We start from the raw sequence: 17,724 nt of genomic DNA on the forward strand, positions 1-17,724 counted from the left end.
CATTAACTTTCTCTAACTTTTGACTGACAACACATTTATTAACTAATTTGGGAGCATGGAACTGTCCAAATGTCTTGGCATGCTGAAGCATTAAGAGTTCCTTTCAGTGGAACTGCTGGACAGCCACCCCGGGCAACCCAGCACATTTCGTTACTCCAGAGAACACGTCTCCATTCTTCTAGAGTCCAGTGGTGGTGATGTTGAGTTAAGAACAGACAACAGCAGCAGATAAAGACTCTTGTGCTTTATGGCCGAGTGGCAGGACAGAAGCCTGATAGGAGGAAAACATCACGAGGACTCTGAGAATGGGAGACACGGGATTATCTTGTCCGCTGAAACCAACCTTGGACGTTGAGACTGTTTTGTTTTCAACGACTTAATATAACAAAATTAATAGATGGGCATATTTGGCATGTGAGTGCTGGCCAGTAGTGGCCACAGCTTCGATCAGACGTGTGGCCATTCACCTTAAAAGAGCACGCCGGAATTTAATGCAGCTGGGATTCAAATTTAGAATAATCTTTCATGTATTCCATCTCTTTCCTTTTTTCCTCCTTGCCAGACTCAGTTCAGTGTAGGCGACTCATCTCCAGCCCACTCGCGGCTTTGAATGACCCTCCTCCACTCTGTATTCATCTCACCCTCTGGTGCTCTGTTTACATTGGGTGTGCAAGTGTGTGTGTGTGTGTGTGTGTGTGTGTGTGTGTGTGCACGAGTCTGTTTTTTATTACATCCTCCTTATCATCAAAGAACAAGGGAAGGTGTTGCGTCTGTCAGGCATTTGGCTGCCGTGGCACAAAGATGCTGAAATTGGACTTATATGCATGTTTACCATAAATATGTACGCATGGCTTTACATTCTATCTCTGCTTTCCACACCAAGGAAAATGATGCAACAGAACACAGATATATAGATTTTTTCCCCATCTTAGAAGTGTCTAATCGCCTTATTATTGATATTATTAGTCCAGGTTGTATTATATGTTATTGTTTTAATACATTAACTGGATGAAACTCATCAGGAAATTACATGTTTTTGGTATAGTATCTGTGTGTGTGTGTGTGTGTGTGTGAGGGGGTGGGGTGGGAGAACTGATTATGATTTACAGCTACAGCGGCAGACGTAAGTGGACAAAACTGTGCCTCCAGGCACAGACGGCACATGTGAAGGTAACGCTATACTATCCCCGTTTATTACCCTGACAGGACCGACTCAGGCTCAACGCAGTGACATTTCATGCTGATGTTTCTACGTTCTTTACTGAGCGCCGGTTTCCCCCGGTGTTCTGAATTATTTTTAAAAACTGGAGTTTTGTGCGGGGATTCCAGGACAGCATCTTGGCACAGAGCAGCTTTTCAGGGCCTATTTCTTTGATGCCTGGTAGTTTTTTTTCTCAGACATTACCTGTAGTAACAGGCCCCAGGAGACCGCTGCTCCACAACACAATGCTGCTGTCACTGGGGGAAACTTCAGCGTGCCGGTGGCATTCAAAGACCCGTTCCAGCTATTTCAATTTGTTTTTCCTGGACAATGTTCTGGAACAGAACATTCACATCAGCTCGGCTGCTTTCTGCGGGGGGTTCGGTTGGCTTTTTACAGTCATTAATTCACTCATGAGTGACTTTATCTGCTCTTATCCCTAAAAGTGTTGAACCGTTATAGCACCCGGCTGAACTGGTTTGGCTTCTTTGAAGCTGCTACTGACAAACTTCACAGGAACAGTAAATTTGACGTTGTGCTTCAAAGAAGTTCCTGTTTCCTGACGTACCATCAGTCAACGCGTATCATTGTTTTGACGCTGTTTGTTCAGGTTTTGGCTCCTTTAATTGTTTAGACAGATATGCTTTTGGGGGGCCGATCCCAGTAACATCAGAACATCGGAGTCACTCCTGAATAATTCTTTGTGTTTAATATAATAATCTTCATGCAAAGAAATCTTGACTCTTTTAGACTCTTGAGCATGAAGGATTCTGAACCCTCACAAAGGTTAAAAACTATGAAAGAATGAAAGAGCAAGTGTGTAAAGGATAAGAGATAAAGATAAGGGATAAAGGATAAGATGATGAAGATGATGAGGAGCAGAAGAAGAGAATGGTGACAAACGAAGGAGAAAGCACCTCCGACGAACGCACAGCTGAAGTGCGACCCCTACTCCACGACTCTCTCCACAATAATCTGCTTTAAAACCAGGAAACAGAAATTGCAGATTTCAAACAAAAGTAAACAGTCGCCGTCGTGGCGCCGACAGCTGCGGGACATTAAGCATAAAGGCGTGCAGGGGTCACAAACATCAGGGAGCTGCTGGAGCAGAGACGCGAGGAAGTCTCCGGCAAATATGCATGAAGCGTGCGCGCACTAGCCAGCCCATGTCTTTGTCCACCCACGCTGCTCCAGCGGTGCAGAGAGGCCAGTCATGCTTAATGAATTGAGACAGAAGGCCGAATAAATGCGACCGGTTCAGGAAAAGGCAGCGGGCCGACATAAAGAGAGGCTACGTCCTGCTCACGGTGTTACATATGCAGGGAGCACCGGAGGCGCCCTGTGGTCCGATCGCGACTCAGTCCACCTCACTGTGGTATAAACATCTAATAGGTCCTAAAAGCCTTAGATGAGAGCACCACATGCTGTGTAAGTGGTTTAAAATGAACACGGAAGAGCTTTCAGGATATTCTGAGGACAGAACGCAGCAAGCACCAGGTCTAATCGACTAAATACAGTACGTGTCCCTGTAGCATGGGTTCATGGCCATAGCTGGATGTTTCTCTGGACCAGTGTCGTTCTCTCAGTTTATTTGTGTATTCTTTTATTTTGGAAGGTGGTGGTGTATGGAAATACACGTGTGCATGTGCCTGTATTATGCTGTGCACATGGCCAGCACATATCATTAGGAAATGGAGCTGGAGAAGATGTTTCCTCTGGGTTCACTGAGCAGATGTCACTTCACATAAATGCAGCCAGAAGGGAAAAGGATGAAGCCCTGGATGGGCGAGAGACAGCACAGAGGACCAAGGTGGACTAACAGAAATGAAAGGAAAATACTTCTAATCAGCATCGCTCCACAACAAACGGAAACCAACAGATACAAAACACAAACGAGGAGAAAAACAATGCATCTGCCAGAGGGAACAACAATGAGGAGAAGGACGAGGGCCAAACAGTGTGGATTGGTTATGTAAAGGCGGAATAGGAAGCAGGTCAGCGTATCGGAGCAACCGAAATGGACGTGAGGTGAGCAGTTCAGGGGGAAAAATGAAATGGCCAGCAAAAATAGGAGCCATCCACTCTCTCATTACCCAGAATGTTTTTGTAGCTCAACACAGGAAAATACCAATTGATTAAAGTGTTTTTATTGGCAACAGCTTTTCCTCTTTAGCTAAATGCCCCCCCCATCCCTGTGTAGCAAAGGGCTTTTTTATACGGTATATCTATGAGTGACAACAGGAAGTGTGATCATCATATTGACTGTTCAGATCCTAATGGTTGCTTTGAATCTGAGAGAAACAGGTTGTATTTTAGGCTGAGTAACAGACAGATGAACACAGAGGGAGGCCAACAGGGCTGCTGCTGCTGCTGCCGGAAGGGGAGAGAACAATTGCCTGAATGATTGGAGCACATTTATCTTGAGGAGCAGGCTGTAAGAGAATGAGATGGACGGAGAGACAAGAAATGATTCTCATCAGTGGCAGAGACAGTAAGATGATGGAGACTGGTGTGTGGGTGGTTCATAATACAGATTTAATGAGCAAATATTGGTCCGTTTGAAAGCTGATATCCGATTATATCAGAAGCATTAGTGTTGCACACTTATGAGCGTGTAGTGCATTTGATTATTTATGCACAAGTTAAACTTTTCTTTGTCCAACTGCATCAGATGACATCAGTGTGTCTCCTGTCCAGAGACTTGTCCACAAATCCATCACTTCTGAAGGTACTTATTAAACCATTACATGGAGAAAGGGCTTCATTACTGAGCTTTCTATTGTATAGAGGCGATGATGGTCTGACTTCAATTAAAACAGCATGTTTTCTCATTTCAGATAAATGTTAGCATATTTATAAAAAAAATAGCCCATACATATTCAGTGGACCTTTATACACAGCGAGGGGAATATGTTAACTGCTGAAATTCCCAGACATTTGTTGGAATTTAACCTAATCTTACAATGACAACCAGGCAGTTATTTTAAAAGCCCGAGGTGACATTGCTATAACGATATTAGTGAAATGATCGAAAGCTGTCACCATGATCATGAAATGAATGAATTAAATATCCTGTGATGTTTCTTTTTACCCATCTCCCTAAAAGGCAGTTTTAAAGGTGCCATTAAGGTGGCTGATTTATCCTGAGGATCACAGGAGAGATTTTCTTAACTATAAGCTTCTGCTTGTCTGGAAAGAAAAGACAAGTTTCAGTGAGTCCGTAACTAACTAGCTGGATGGTTCTGAGCACTTTAGTTTAATTCTCCTTCAGGTGTTAAAAAAATGCCTTTCTTTAACCCAGATGCGACCCAAATTTTAACACAGTGACGTGAAATCTGCTCTTTTTCCCTAAGCAGGCCTGGGTCTGAAGCCGGGAACGGGCCTGGTGTTGCTTATGTGACCCGATCCTGAAGAGTTCTGAGATCATGGTTGGACAAAAATGGACATAGGTCATGTGACTCTCGCATCACTGTCACCCCCAGATGGGCGGTCCTGCGGCGAGAACTTGGAGAGGGACTGACAGAGGTGAGTCGGCCCTTGTTGAACGTAACTCTCTTCCTCCCCGTCCTTCCTATGGGCTCACAATTACGTCTGCTTACTCTGCACATCACCAAAATGGCACCATAAATGCTGACTTCACTAACAACCACATTTACTCCCTCGACACCACGGTGTGTGTGTTATTCTGCTACGTAGCACTCTATACTGGGAGGTTACTACATTTTGTTTACGTGCACCAAAACACACTTGCAAATCTGCACCCTTAAAATTAAAGTGCGTAGGTTTGTAGTCCGGTACTGAAGCATATTAACCAATGGTCCAAGGCCCCATAATTGTAATATCCCAGTAAGTTTTGTTATTGTGCAATATTTGTGTCTCTGCACAGCTGAAGGGTCTTCCTGGTATAAAGTCCTCAAATATGTTATTAAATATTTAAAAGTGCTGCGATGCAATATAGGATCACTGTGGTTGAACGGATTTACACTTTATATGAGAAATAGGAACCCACAGTCTTGGTTCTTCTATATCAGACATGTCAAAGCTTGGAAGGGGGTTGAAATGAGGTCCAGACTCCACCAAAGTAATAAAAACTTTATAGTGGTAACTACGATGTAAATAACAAATATATTCGTCAAATATATTCATATGTTCACATCTCAGAGTCCAATCAACCCAGAATGGCCTGGTTTTGGCCATTCCCAACAAGTGTTGTTTATTCTTACTGTCTGCTGTTGGTAGTTTCCAACTCTTTTGCTTCATACAAACACTTTTCTGTAAAGCTTTCAAATGTTACGAGACCTTTGGCTCGATTAGCAACCAGCTTTGAAGTGAACTAGCCTTCACCCGTCAGTCTGCCCCTGCTCCAAAAATGTGCCCTCTTTTTCAAACTGGATCATTTGTTCTTCACTTCCCAACAACACTGCGGTACCTTACAATCGAACCGCTGGCGTAAGAAGAAGAAAAGGCAGCTGAACATCGCCCAGTGTTGAAAATGGTGAGTTTCACTCTGCAACAGTTAGGACGCAGAACATTCTGTCACACCGATCCACCCTTTTCCACAACCAGATGAGGGCCAAACAAATGAATAGTGAAGAAAATAGTAAAAAAAACAATAACACAGATACGTGCACCATTAAATGTTCACAATATGAAGTCCACAATATTGGAATAGAGGATGTAAACCTGTGGCAGACCCTCAGTCATGCTCCTGAATCAATCAACCCCTCAATAACTACTCTATGGTAATAAAAAAACATCTTATTATACAGAAATACAGTATAAAGAGCTGTTGTAGTGCAGATAGAGAGCTCCTGGAGCCACGATAAATGTCTTTACTGAATGAACAAAGCAGGGGTGAAGAGGTCTCCTTCTACTGCTGCTACAGCCACGACACAAAAAAAACATCAATAATAACCTCATGAACCTGCAATAAGCTTTAGGAAAATAGCAGCATTTTACTCACCAAGAATTCGGATTAGTTGGAGACAAAAATCCATCCTCTTTCCTCAAAAACAGTCCAGTTATGCTGTGGTACAGATAATTCCTGCGTTCCATCATTTCTATCGCTATCGATGCTAATATTGACACTCGCGCCTGCCCATGCAGTTTGCTAGCTTTGGCTAGTTTTCTCTCTGACCATCCAGTCAACGGGTCTGAATACGGTGACGTTGCCACCTGCTAGAGGGTCCTAGCGGCACCAAATCAAATTGTGATTGCTTAAAGCAACACTTTCAGCCACATTTATTCCGAGTTAGAAGGCCTGCAGTACAGATTGTGAAGGCCTCCGGGCAGACATCTTTGACCCTGCCTGGCAACAAACGATGGCTGAAATGTGATTGGTTAAATGCTTTAATATGAAAATACACGTCTGGAAGCAGCACAAACCATCGGAAAAGCTATGAACGGAAGTGGGCAGACAATTTGGAATTGGATAAAATCTAATCTGTGATTCAGATATATTCATACGCCAGCAGAGGAGGCCTGGCAGGCCCTGACACCCCCCCTCCCTGCCGGTATATATCACCTGTGTCTCATATAAATACTTATTTGGTATTGAGATCAGGGTAATATGTCCCAGCTGTTCCAAACCACGCTTGTTTAAGCCTCTCCATCCTTGATGGAACAGAGTCAGAATACGGAACGGCTCATTCTGCTGAGCTGGTATTCCTCCAGTACGTAGCTCATTACATTAAGGACATTGGAGTTTGTAAATGACAAATGTTGTTACACACTTAATAAAGTGCCTCATTTCATATCTTTTATCCTTTTAAGATCTGGTTTTAAAGTACAATAACAATTAAATGACTAGATTTAGGGTCTGCAGCTCGATAAATGCGACGCATTCGTTCATTCAGTAACACAATGTTAACGTTTATGACAGAGACAGACAGACAGACAGACAGACAGACAGGTAGGCAGACAGACAGACAGGTAGGCAGGCAGGCAGGCAGACAGGTAGGCAGGCAGGCAGACAGGTAGGCAGGCAGACCGACCGACCGACTGACCGACCGACCGACTGACCGACCGACCTTTTTGGCTGTCGATGATAAAGTTTCCTTCCTCGTTTCCCGAGGTGATCTTGTAGGTGATGCCATCTCCATCCGGGTCCTTGGCCAGAACTGTTGCCACCAAAGTGTTGGGACCCGCATCCTCGGAGACGAAGGTTCGATATCTGATAAAAAGACGCGGAAACACTGAATCAACACTTTCTCCAGCACACGGGCGTAAAAGAGAACATGTTGAGGGATGTAAAGACACTACAAATCCCAGGTGTGTAACAAACACAAGCAGTAGCCAGTTGGTTCTCCATTTGAACCTCGTTAGTGTGTTTATCCCTCAAGAAAGTCCAAATCTTTGGATGTTTGACTAAACAGAACCAAACTAACCTTAAAGCCACTTTGCCTTGGCATCCATTTGTTAATGGACACGGCCGCTGTTGGTTAAATAACAGTTCAATTCGCATCTTTCTGTTACATCAATGACGTGCTGTCATAATCGAGACACTTCAGCCACGTCTGGATTTCGCCATTATTCTGGAGAACACACCCTTTTATGCTGCAGCCTAAATGAAAAAAGGATTTTTTTTTCTCATTTTTTCACATCAATCTATGTTCAATAGCTCCAAATTACAGAATTGAAACAGAAAATAATTATATATATATATATAAACACCAAAAACCAACTCATTTTAAATATAACTAAAAAGATGCTAACATTTTATGGCTGAACGTTTCCAGACCCCTTCAGTCAATACTTGGCTGGCAGCAGTTGTTGCTTCCAGTCCATCTTTCCTCCAAACAGGAAGCTGAGGATTAAATCCTGTAAATCATGTAGGTGTTTCAGACACTTCAGAGGCTTTTTTGTGTGAACTGACAGAGGAGATGCTTCTGTCTGGACACACAGCTCAGACTGGGGGGGGGGCTGCAGTCACGGCTGGGCTGGAGCTCAGCGAGTGACCACTGGGTCACATCTATTACCAAGATCCCCCATGGATGGATGGATGGATGGATGGATGGATGATGGTTGGATGGATGGATGGATGGATGATGGTTGGATGGATGGGTGGGTGGATGGATGGATGGATGGATGGATGGATGGATGGATGGATGGATGGATGAAGGGATGGATGGATGGATGGATGGATGGATGGATGGATGGATGGATGGAGTGGATGGATGGATGGATGGGATGGGATGGATGGATGGATGGATAGGATGGATGGATGGATGGATGGATGGATGGATGGATAGGATGGATGGATGGATGGATGGATGGATGGATGGATGGATGGATGGATGGATGGGTGATCTGGATGATCTGAAAGCTCATTAGCTAATTGTAGGTATTTATTCCAGCTGAATCTCCGTCTGCACCCGGGCCTCCAGCTTGATGGCAAAGTCACAGCTGCGTCCTGACCAGTCGGCCGTGCTCGGCCGGCGTCACTCAGGCTGCTGAGGATCACGGTGGTGCTGATCCAGGATCAGTGAGGAACCTCTCACTCATGCTGCCTTTGAATGGTGACACACAGATTGCACACAGCAGATTTCACCAGATAATAGATGGAGCCATCAATAAGAAGCTCATTCAGCTTTTAATTTTGTCTCGACTGTAATATCCCATTGATCTTATCAGGGCCTCCTAATTCCGCAGCACCTCCCCGTCCGCCGGCGGCGGCTGAACTCAAACGCCCCTCCTGCACCTGCTTCACGCGCTGCGTTCAGTGGATCATTGTTAAGTACCTAAATAATGGCCAATTCATCTATTTGGCAGGAGCTAATGAAAAAAGCTCGTTTGGATCCAAAGTACGGCTGGATTGGCCATAACGGCTCCAACAACGGCGGCGGGGTGAACTCCCAGCGAGGACCCGGTTCAGGATGATTGGTACCAAACACCAACCAGCAGCTCTGGTTGTTCCTGGTGTCCTGCTCACACATAAAGCTAAATAGCAAGTTAAAAAAAATCCCATCAGATCGGACCAAAGACAGACGCCCTTTTCTAACAACAGTCTGGCCGGACCAGCAGTCTCATTTGTTCGGATCGATACCGCGATCAATCGAGGAACCACCTCTGTCATACGCCACCATTCACTAATTACTTTTTAACCAATTTGCTTGGCTTTTTTTCTTTTTTTGGAGGATGGAGGGGGTGCGTTGATCCCAGTGGACGGAGGACCCTCCAGGCTGATGCCTGATATCAGGCGTGAAATTAATTACTTTAATAATTTGAAGTCAATTATTTGAACTAATTTCTTTGTTAGCTTTGTTTGCTAGCCTCTGGCCCCGTAGAACTGTGCCAATAACAGCATGTTTCTATTTCTCGCCTGGATTTCTCCTTATTTTTAATGAATTTAATGTTTTCGCTGATGTAACCAGGAGAACAGGAACATTTCTGAGGTCCTCATGATCACTGAACATTTACTGTTTAAGAGCGTTTACGGGAATGTTTACGGCTCAGTGATACAGATGTGACAGCACGTCCAGCGGAGGACGTTGGTCTTGATTTTAATCGCCTTTTTAGGCGGGTCGCCGTGTTTATCGGGCGATATCTGCAGCAAAGAGGCATTTCTACCTCGGGAAAATATGGAAACCCAACTGGTGCCACAGAACAAACACCAGATCCAAACGGCTGGAACTTTCCTGACTGACAGTGTTGCCATGGAGCCGCATTAGTCAGGCAACAATAGGCTGATGTGGAGAATGTGGGCAGCCATGAAGATGATGATGTGTTCAACAACGGGCCGAGAGGATGCTGCGGCGCTGCGTCACGAGCTGGTGAAGGCTTGCTAGATATGTAGGCTAATATGTTTTTCCCTTCCAGACCCGGGAGTCGGTTCAGATAGTCCAGATTTTCCACATGACTTCCTCCCTTTCTTCGTTCTTTACCGTTTCAAATTTAATCTGCTATATCTGTTTCTGCAAAGATTAACACTGTTATTTGTGCGTTCCCTGGAGTGACTGTGCGCGTGTGTGTGCGTACAAATGGAGGCATGCACATTTGTGTCTGCATCGATGACCCTGCAGCCCTGTGTGTGTCTGTGTGTGTGTGTGTGTGTGTCAGAGGGATTACAACTGCATCATTCAGTCCATTTTCCGTGAATATTCTCAATTTTACTGGGGAGACAAAAACTGGGAGCTCAGGGCATTCTGAGTGCTGATGGGTATGACTGATTGAACCCCCCCGACAACCCCCCCCCCCCCCCACACACACACACACACACACACAAACATCCCAAAATCAGCCCAGCTTTTTGCTAGAAATATCAAACCAATTAAAAAGGTGTAGGAATCACGGAAGCCCTGGAATTGTGGGTAATGCATCTGTGATACTGGACCGGAAAGCAGCTGCGAGGAGCTGAACTGATGAGAAAAGACGCGCACGCACACACGCACACTCACACACTCACTCACACACACACACACACACACACACACACACACACACACACACACACACACACACACACACAAAATAACAAATATACTGTATTTGTAACGCTAAAAGGTGTCTGACCCATCTCATCAGCCTTCCTGCCTCCAGACACCTACTGTGCAGTCAGAGATGCTAATTAGCACGCTGCTAAAGTCACGCCAATTAGCGCTGCCACCTCTTCTACCTGCAGATGTGTCTGGACCACTTTGGCTCGTGTCCTATAACGGCGCTGAAAACTTGAAATCTCAGTTGAGACACGAATATGAAGAATCCAATAATAATGAACATATAGTTTATATATTAATTGAAACCTTAGATGACGTCGTTGCCCAGAGAAGCTTAGCACAGAGCCTACAAAGAACCCTGATATGTGTCCACATGCTGGACAATGTCCATGTGCTGGACGGCGTCCACGTGCTGGACAATGTCCATGTGCTGGACAGCCTCCACATGCTGGACAATGTCCATGTGCTGGAGCGACGGGAGCTAAGGGACCAACATTAATGAAAGGAAACGCAGCTTTTTCGTGATTAGAGCCGTAACTTGGACTTCTCGAAACGTCAAAAGGAAAAATGCTTTAAAGTTGGTTCACAAAACAACACTAAATCCAGTAAACAAAAACGTTTAAACGATCAGATCGGAGAGACGTGAGTGGATGAAAGACACACACATTCAGATCAAAGCAACACGCGCGGGAAGCAAAACCACCGTTCTCAGTTTTAGCCGAGCTGATTTGGACAGAGAGAAAACAGCGAAGGCCACTTACACGTGCTGGGAGAAGTCGGGCGCCTCGTCGTTGACGTTGGCCATTCGGATCCGCACCGTGGTGGTTCCGGTTCGGGGGACCTCGCCTTTGTCAACCGCCATCACCACAAACTCGTACAGGTGGTTCATCCTCTCGTAGTCCAGAGGCCCGGCCGGGAAAATGGTCCCGTGGGGGGAAATGATGAAGTCCGGACTGAGCGTGTAATAGGTCAGATCGGCGTTCTCCCCAGAGTCACAGTCGCTGGCCGACACTGGGGGGAGATAAGAGAGCCCAAGAGGGGGAAAAGGTTCATCCCGGGGTAGAAATCAGAGTCTGCTGTTGCCACAAACTGCCCCATCATCAGCAGAGCGATGCCTGAGACACCAGGGACGGAGGAGCGGGGCGACCCGGCCTGGACGGCTGATACCCATTCATGGTGACACAACCTGGAACCGCCTCCCTCTTAAAAATGCCCCTCAGGGCAGGAAAGAAGATTAAAAAATGAAAGTTTCAGTGCACAGGGGGCGGCACGGTGGTGTGGTGGTTAGCACTGTTGCCTCACAGCAAGAAGGCCCCGGATTCGATCCCCGGTTGGGACTGATTGGGGACTTTCTGTGTGGAGTTTGCATGTTCTCCCTGTGCCTGCGTGGGTTCTCTCCGGGTACTCCGGCTTCCTCCCACAGTCCAAAGACATGCATGATTGGGGATTAGACTAATTGGAAACTCTAAATTGCCCGTGAGTGTGAGAGTGAATGGTTGTGTGTCTGTATGTGTTAGCCCTGCGATTGACTGGCGACCAATCCAGGGTGTACCCTGCCTCCGCCCATTGAGCTGGGATAGGCTCCAGCTCCCCCGCGACCCTCAGTGGAGGAACAAGCGGTAGAAAATGAGATGAGATGAGATGAAGTTTCAGCGCACATCTGATACATTCCTTGTTCCCAGATTCCCAGACTTGTTGTCAAATACCAACGTTAATCTGTCACTTCAAATAAATATTTGCGGGTGGACTCGTCATCTCGGTGCTGTCGGGCCTCCGCGGGTGTCTGAAAACCCCTGGACACATCTGTACGTCGGAGCGGAAGAGGCAATTAGACGCAGCCATGAAGACACGTAATCGCTCTCTTCCCTCGCAGGAGAATTCTCTTGATATCAAAGCCAATTATCACGTAAAGAGAAAACAGTAGCAGAGACGGCGATAATGAGGAAAATCCAAATAAGACGAGCAAGTAAACGTACACAACAAACAAGGTGAGCGGTGATCCATCATCCATCCATCCATCCATCCATCCATCCATCCATCCATCCATCATCCATCATCCATCCATCCATCATCCATCCATCCATCCATCCATCCATCATCCATCCATCCATCCATCCATCCATCCATCCATCCATCCATCCATCCATCCATCCATCATCCATCCATCCATCATCATCCATCCATCCATCCATCCATCCATCCATCCATCCATCCATCCATCCATCATCCATCCATCCATCCATCCATCCATCCATCCATCCATCATCCATCCATCCATCTATCTATCTATCTATCCATCCATCCATCCATCCACCCACCCATCCATCCATCCATCCATCCATCATCCATCCATCCATCCATCATCCATCCATCCATCCATCATCCATCCATCCATCAATCCATCCATCATCCATCCATCCATCCATCCATCCACCCATCATCCATCCATCCACCCATCCATCCATCCATCCATCCATCCATCCATCCATCCATCCATCCATCCATCCATCCATCCATCCATCATCCATCCATTATCCATCCATCCATCTATCCATCCATCCATCCATCCATCCACCCACCCACCCATCCATCCATCCATCCATACACCCATCCATCCATCCATCCATCCATCCATCCACCCACCCACCCATTCATCCATCCATCCATGCATCCGTCCATCCATCCATGCATCCATGCATCCATCCATCCATCCACCCACCCACCCATTCATCCATCCATCCATGCATCCATCCATCCATCCATGCATCCGTCCATCCATCCATGCATCCATGTATCCATGCATCCATCCAGCTCATCCGGGGGGATCCCCAGGCGTTCCCAGACCAGTCGAGAGACATCGTCTCTCCAACGTGTCCTGGGTCTTCCCGGGGGTCTCCTACCGGAGGGACATGCCCTGAACACCTCACCAGGGAGGCGTCCAGGGGGCATCCTAGCTAGGTGTCCAAGCCCCCTCATCTGGCTCCTCTGAACATGGAGGAGCAGCGGCTCTACTCCGAGCTCCTCCCGGATGGCAGAGCTTCTCCCCCTCTCTAAGGGAGAGCCCAGCCACCCTACGGAGGAAGATCATTTCAGCCGCGAATGCAAATGATCAGCAGATGTTGTGACCTGACCCGTCCTTCATTCCCGTTAAATCCACCCAGTGATCATAACCAGGCTGACTTAGTTAGCAGATCTTAGCCACATTTTCTTTTTTGTTTTATTTAATGTTATTCACCTGAAAGTGTCTGAATCTTAATGTTAGCAGTCTGGGGAATCCAGAAATCCATGCGGCTTTAATGTCACAAGCGACCTCAGAAGAATCTATAAATCACACGGTGACCGTCGTGGCCTCTGTTGTCGCGTCATTACGGCAGAAAATCCCGATCAAAGCGGGTCAGTCCTCTCATTTCTAGAGCTGCCAGAATAACTTCACACCTCACCTCCTGCTCCACTCGTCTCCCTCACTTAAAGCATGGGTTTATCTGCGGGATGATGCCCTGGAACGGACTGTAAAGACTCGACAGGAAGCATCTTTCATCATTAGGTTGCCATAAACACTGTTTTACTAGTGCGGCTCTGCTGGTGCCACGTCACATTATCCTGAGTCCTGTTACTTCTTCACGGCAGAAGGAACCACTAAAAGCATCAAATCAGGTGCAGAAAGAACTATTTTTGCCCAGAACTGAGCCCAGTTTGCTGCTTCATATGATCCAGTAAGCAATTTCTATCATTTTACCTCTGCAACGGGGGGAAACTATGAATTACTGCACACTACGGCTCCGGTTATGAGGACTGACATTTTCTCTGAAATGCAGCTGTTTCACCCCTGCAAAGTGATGAATAACCTTCCCCGGGTCATGAAAAATAGTCCGGAAAAATGAATCGCTGTGCTTATGTTTGCCAGACTCTGATCCCAAGCTGTGGCCAAACATATGAGTCAATATTTAATTCACTAAGTACAGGTTTGTGCTCGTCCAATTGAGCATGAATTTATCATTGAGTCCTTCTGGAATCTTGAATCCTGCATGCTTGTGTGTGTGTGTGTGTGTGTGTGTGTGTGTGTGTGTGTGTGTGTGTGTGTGTGTGTGTGTGTGTGTGTTTTCAAGCTGCACCTACCATGTCTTTCTGAAAAATAATGATTGTGTACTAAGATGGAAGCTGCAGGAGCCTCAGCTCTGCAGACAGCCAGATAATTGGCTTCCTGGCGCAGTTCTTTTTTCCAGTTTGGTGAAGTTAAACACTTTCACAACTGATTATGGGATTACTTGCACACGATTTAGTTAAGCTTCAGCTGGATGCATCATTTCCTGGTCATTAGATCTAGTATGGCCCCTTTACGCAGTGGTGGGCAACAGGTGCTTCTCCGCTAAGCTAAACATACTCAGAACACGTCAATTCTATTTGAGTTTTTCTTGAAATGCAAATAAAATTAGTCTTCGTGGTCTGTTCTCCTGGAGCCATATTAAATCCAGATGGTTGCTGCTTCCAGGGTTGTATATTATGGTCGAGATTCACGCAATCTTATTTCAGCTAGCTTGTGTTGTCGGGTTAAATGAAATCTGCCGGAGGACTTTTGAATCAACAAACGGGCTCTTGAGGCTGGAAATGAAGGGACGCGCTCAAACAGCTGTCCAGCCCATGAGCACGTGGCCAGCTAGAAGGTCTCGAAGGTGGGTCAGCACTCCTGAGAACCCAGCAGCATTAGCCTCCATGCCCAGAGAAAAGGATGTATTGATGGAACTGAAATGCTGTACAGCAGAGGGATCAGAGATCCACGATGAGTCCAAGCATTTTATTTTGAATCTGTTTCTGTCATTACGTTTTATTAGTATTTGACCACAGTCACGGCTGCAGCAACGTGGTTAATTGTTTAGCTTTTCCTGCTTTTAATGTGAAACCGAGCTTATTGATTTACTCCGTAAATTAAGTGTTGCTGGGCCAGCCTACATTAAAGTGATCGATTGTGTGAATCTGTATGGATTCTTGGGCCGCGGTGTCACACTGATGCTATCACGGGGTGTGTTTATTTAGGTGGATGTCTGTGAAGATCCTCCATCATCCAGGTCATAGGGATCCAAATAAGATCTCTGCTCGACTGGACTTGTTGGGGTTTTTCCTGAAGTAGCAAGTTAGCTAGCTAGATTCCTAGATTAGACTTTACGATTTATGATGCAACATCAGCCAGCTGCACAATCCTCTTTTTTGGACATGTTTTACTTCACACACTTGATTTTCAGATTACTTCAATAAAGGTGTTGACAGCAAAGAAGATACTTTAGGTCTGGAGTTCATCTACAAATGTTGCCACTCGCAGTCATTCAATGTTGAAGAGCAGGAGGAGGCAACAAAGCAACCACAGATATAAAAAGCATCTGTCACCTGCGGTAAGCTACCATGCCATTCAAAATTTCCCACTATTCCCTTGGAATAGGAGATCTTATCTTCTACCAAAGACTCCACATCGAACCTCATGTCCACGTAAGGACACAATGTCAGAAAGCTACACCAGTGAAGAGCTTGACGAGAGAACGCTTTCCCGTAGAAAACAAAATGAAACACAATAATCGCAAAGTCCTGTGTGTGTTTCTTGCCTGGTCGATGCCAAAACTGTACATGCGATCCACCGTTTGATCACCACCATTTAAAACCTATTGGTGAGCACGAGTGGAGGATTACAGGCCACAGCTGCTGACGTTTACCCGACTGATAAATTGATAGAAACATATAGACGCTGAATTCACAACGCCCTGACCCGAATCCGATTTGGTCGCTGGAATGGAACCTGAATCTGCATTAATGCCTCGGGTGGAAGCCTCCCTGAAGCAGGATTCCTTGCTCAGGTCTCACCAGACCTGCCATTTATTTTCTTAGGACTTGTTATGGTAGAGAGTCGTTCTGTTTTAGCTCCTGTTCAGCACATTAGCCAATGCACGCTAGGCTATAATGAAATGTTAGCCCTCGGAAAACATCTGCATAATTCAATGTGTGACACTTTGGAGCTCTGTACCGACATCTTGAAAATGGAGCTTTTTATTTATCGCTCCAGATGTTTAGCGCCGCAGCAGTAGCTCGGAAGAAGACTTATTTATGTAGCGGTTTCCTGCTAAAAAAAGTCTGAAAGGCTTTGCTGTCACTTCTGCTGGCAGCGTGTCGCACCTGAAAAAAGACAGTTTGAAGTCACCCTGTGACGGATCGAATGATCAAAAGTCATCGCCGCAACCGCACTTACCATTAACATTTAGTCACAAGGGATTAAACTTGATCTCTCTGAGGGAATCGGCTCATTGCGTGCACGTGGGACCACGTGCACCGCTGAGGTGACCAGTAAAACTCACATAAACACACAAACACACAGAGCAAGTTTCTCTTCTGTTTATCACATGAGCTACTGATTCATGTCATCATAAATAAACAAATGAATTAATGAATGAATGAAGATGCTCTATTGACAGAGCGACTGGACCGACCTTGGAGCAGGGACGTCGCTGTTGTTACAGTCTCCGGAACGCCGTCCTTGCTGTAAATGGACTGGAAGAATTCCGGTACGCAGTCATTTTCGTCAACAATGACGACCCGAACCTGCGAGGTAGCGAAGAGGAGATTGAAAGGTAAAGAACAACAACTTTTATCTTGAATAAATGAACAATATAAACAAAAATCCGCTAATTTAAAGCACAGTAGTAAAGATATTTTTACCGTTATGGACTTTATTGCTAGCTACTATAATATCACTCCTATATTCTCTAGCGTGTAGATGCTAGTAGATTGATTGGTGATGCTAGTTTTGATGAGGTGAATGCTCGTTCCAGGGATCTGCCAGGATTAGGCCGGAAGATCCGCCGGCTTTATGCAACGCTCTTGTTGTACGCTCGCGTTCACTAGCGTGCACACTTCGGTAGGTCAAAAGGATGAAATCTGCGAGAGGAGCCGACGTTACGAATGGATCGATACGAAATATAAAATTAGGAGTCTTTGCCTGATGTCTTTAATGGAGCCAGTATTACTACACAGTCATCTCTTGCACTTCCAGCCTTCAGGCTGGCTGTACAGATGTGTGTGTGTGTGCGTGTGTGCGTGTGTGTGTTTGTG

The 17,724-nt window shown here is 45.8% G+C and overlaps 1 protein-coding gene across 1 annotated transcript in view; it reads right to left on the reverse strand.

Moving 5' to 3' along the window:
• Positions 1–17,724, reverse strand: part of LOC105417221 (neural-cadherin-like) — a 166,302-nt gene that overhangs the window by 90,298 nt on the left and 58,280 nt on the right. Inside the window, exons 5-7 of the mRNA XM_029846556.1 lie at positions 17,103–17,214; positions 11,397–11,646; positions 7,231–7,373 (exon numbers count right to left, since the gene is read on the reverse strand). Coding sequence (XP_029702416.1) covers positions 7,231–7,373; positions 11,397–11,646; positions 17,103–17,214 — 505 coding nt within the window. The remainder of the gene's footprint in view (positions 1–7,230; positions 7,374–11,396; positions 11,647–17,102; positions 17,215–17,724) is intronic.

The sequence above is a fragment of the Takifugu rubripes genome, chromosome 13, assembly GCF_901000725.2.
Source record: "Takifugu rubripes chromosome 13, fTakRub1.2, whole genome shotgun sequence".
NCBI classification, from domain to species: domain Eukaryota; kingdom Metazoa; phylum Chordata; class Actinopteri; order Tetraodontiformes; family Tetraodontidae; genus Takifugu; species Takifugu rubripes.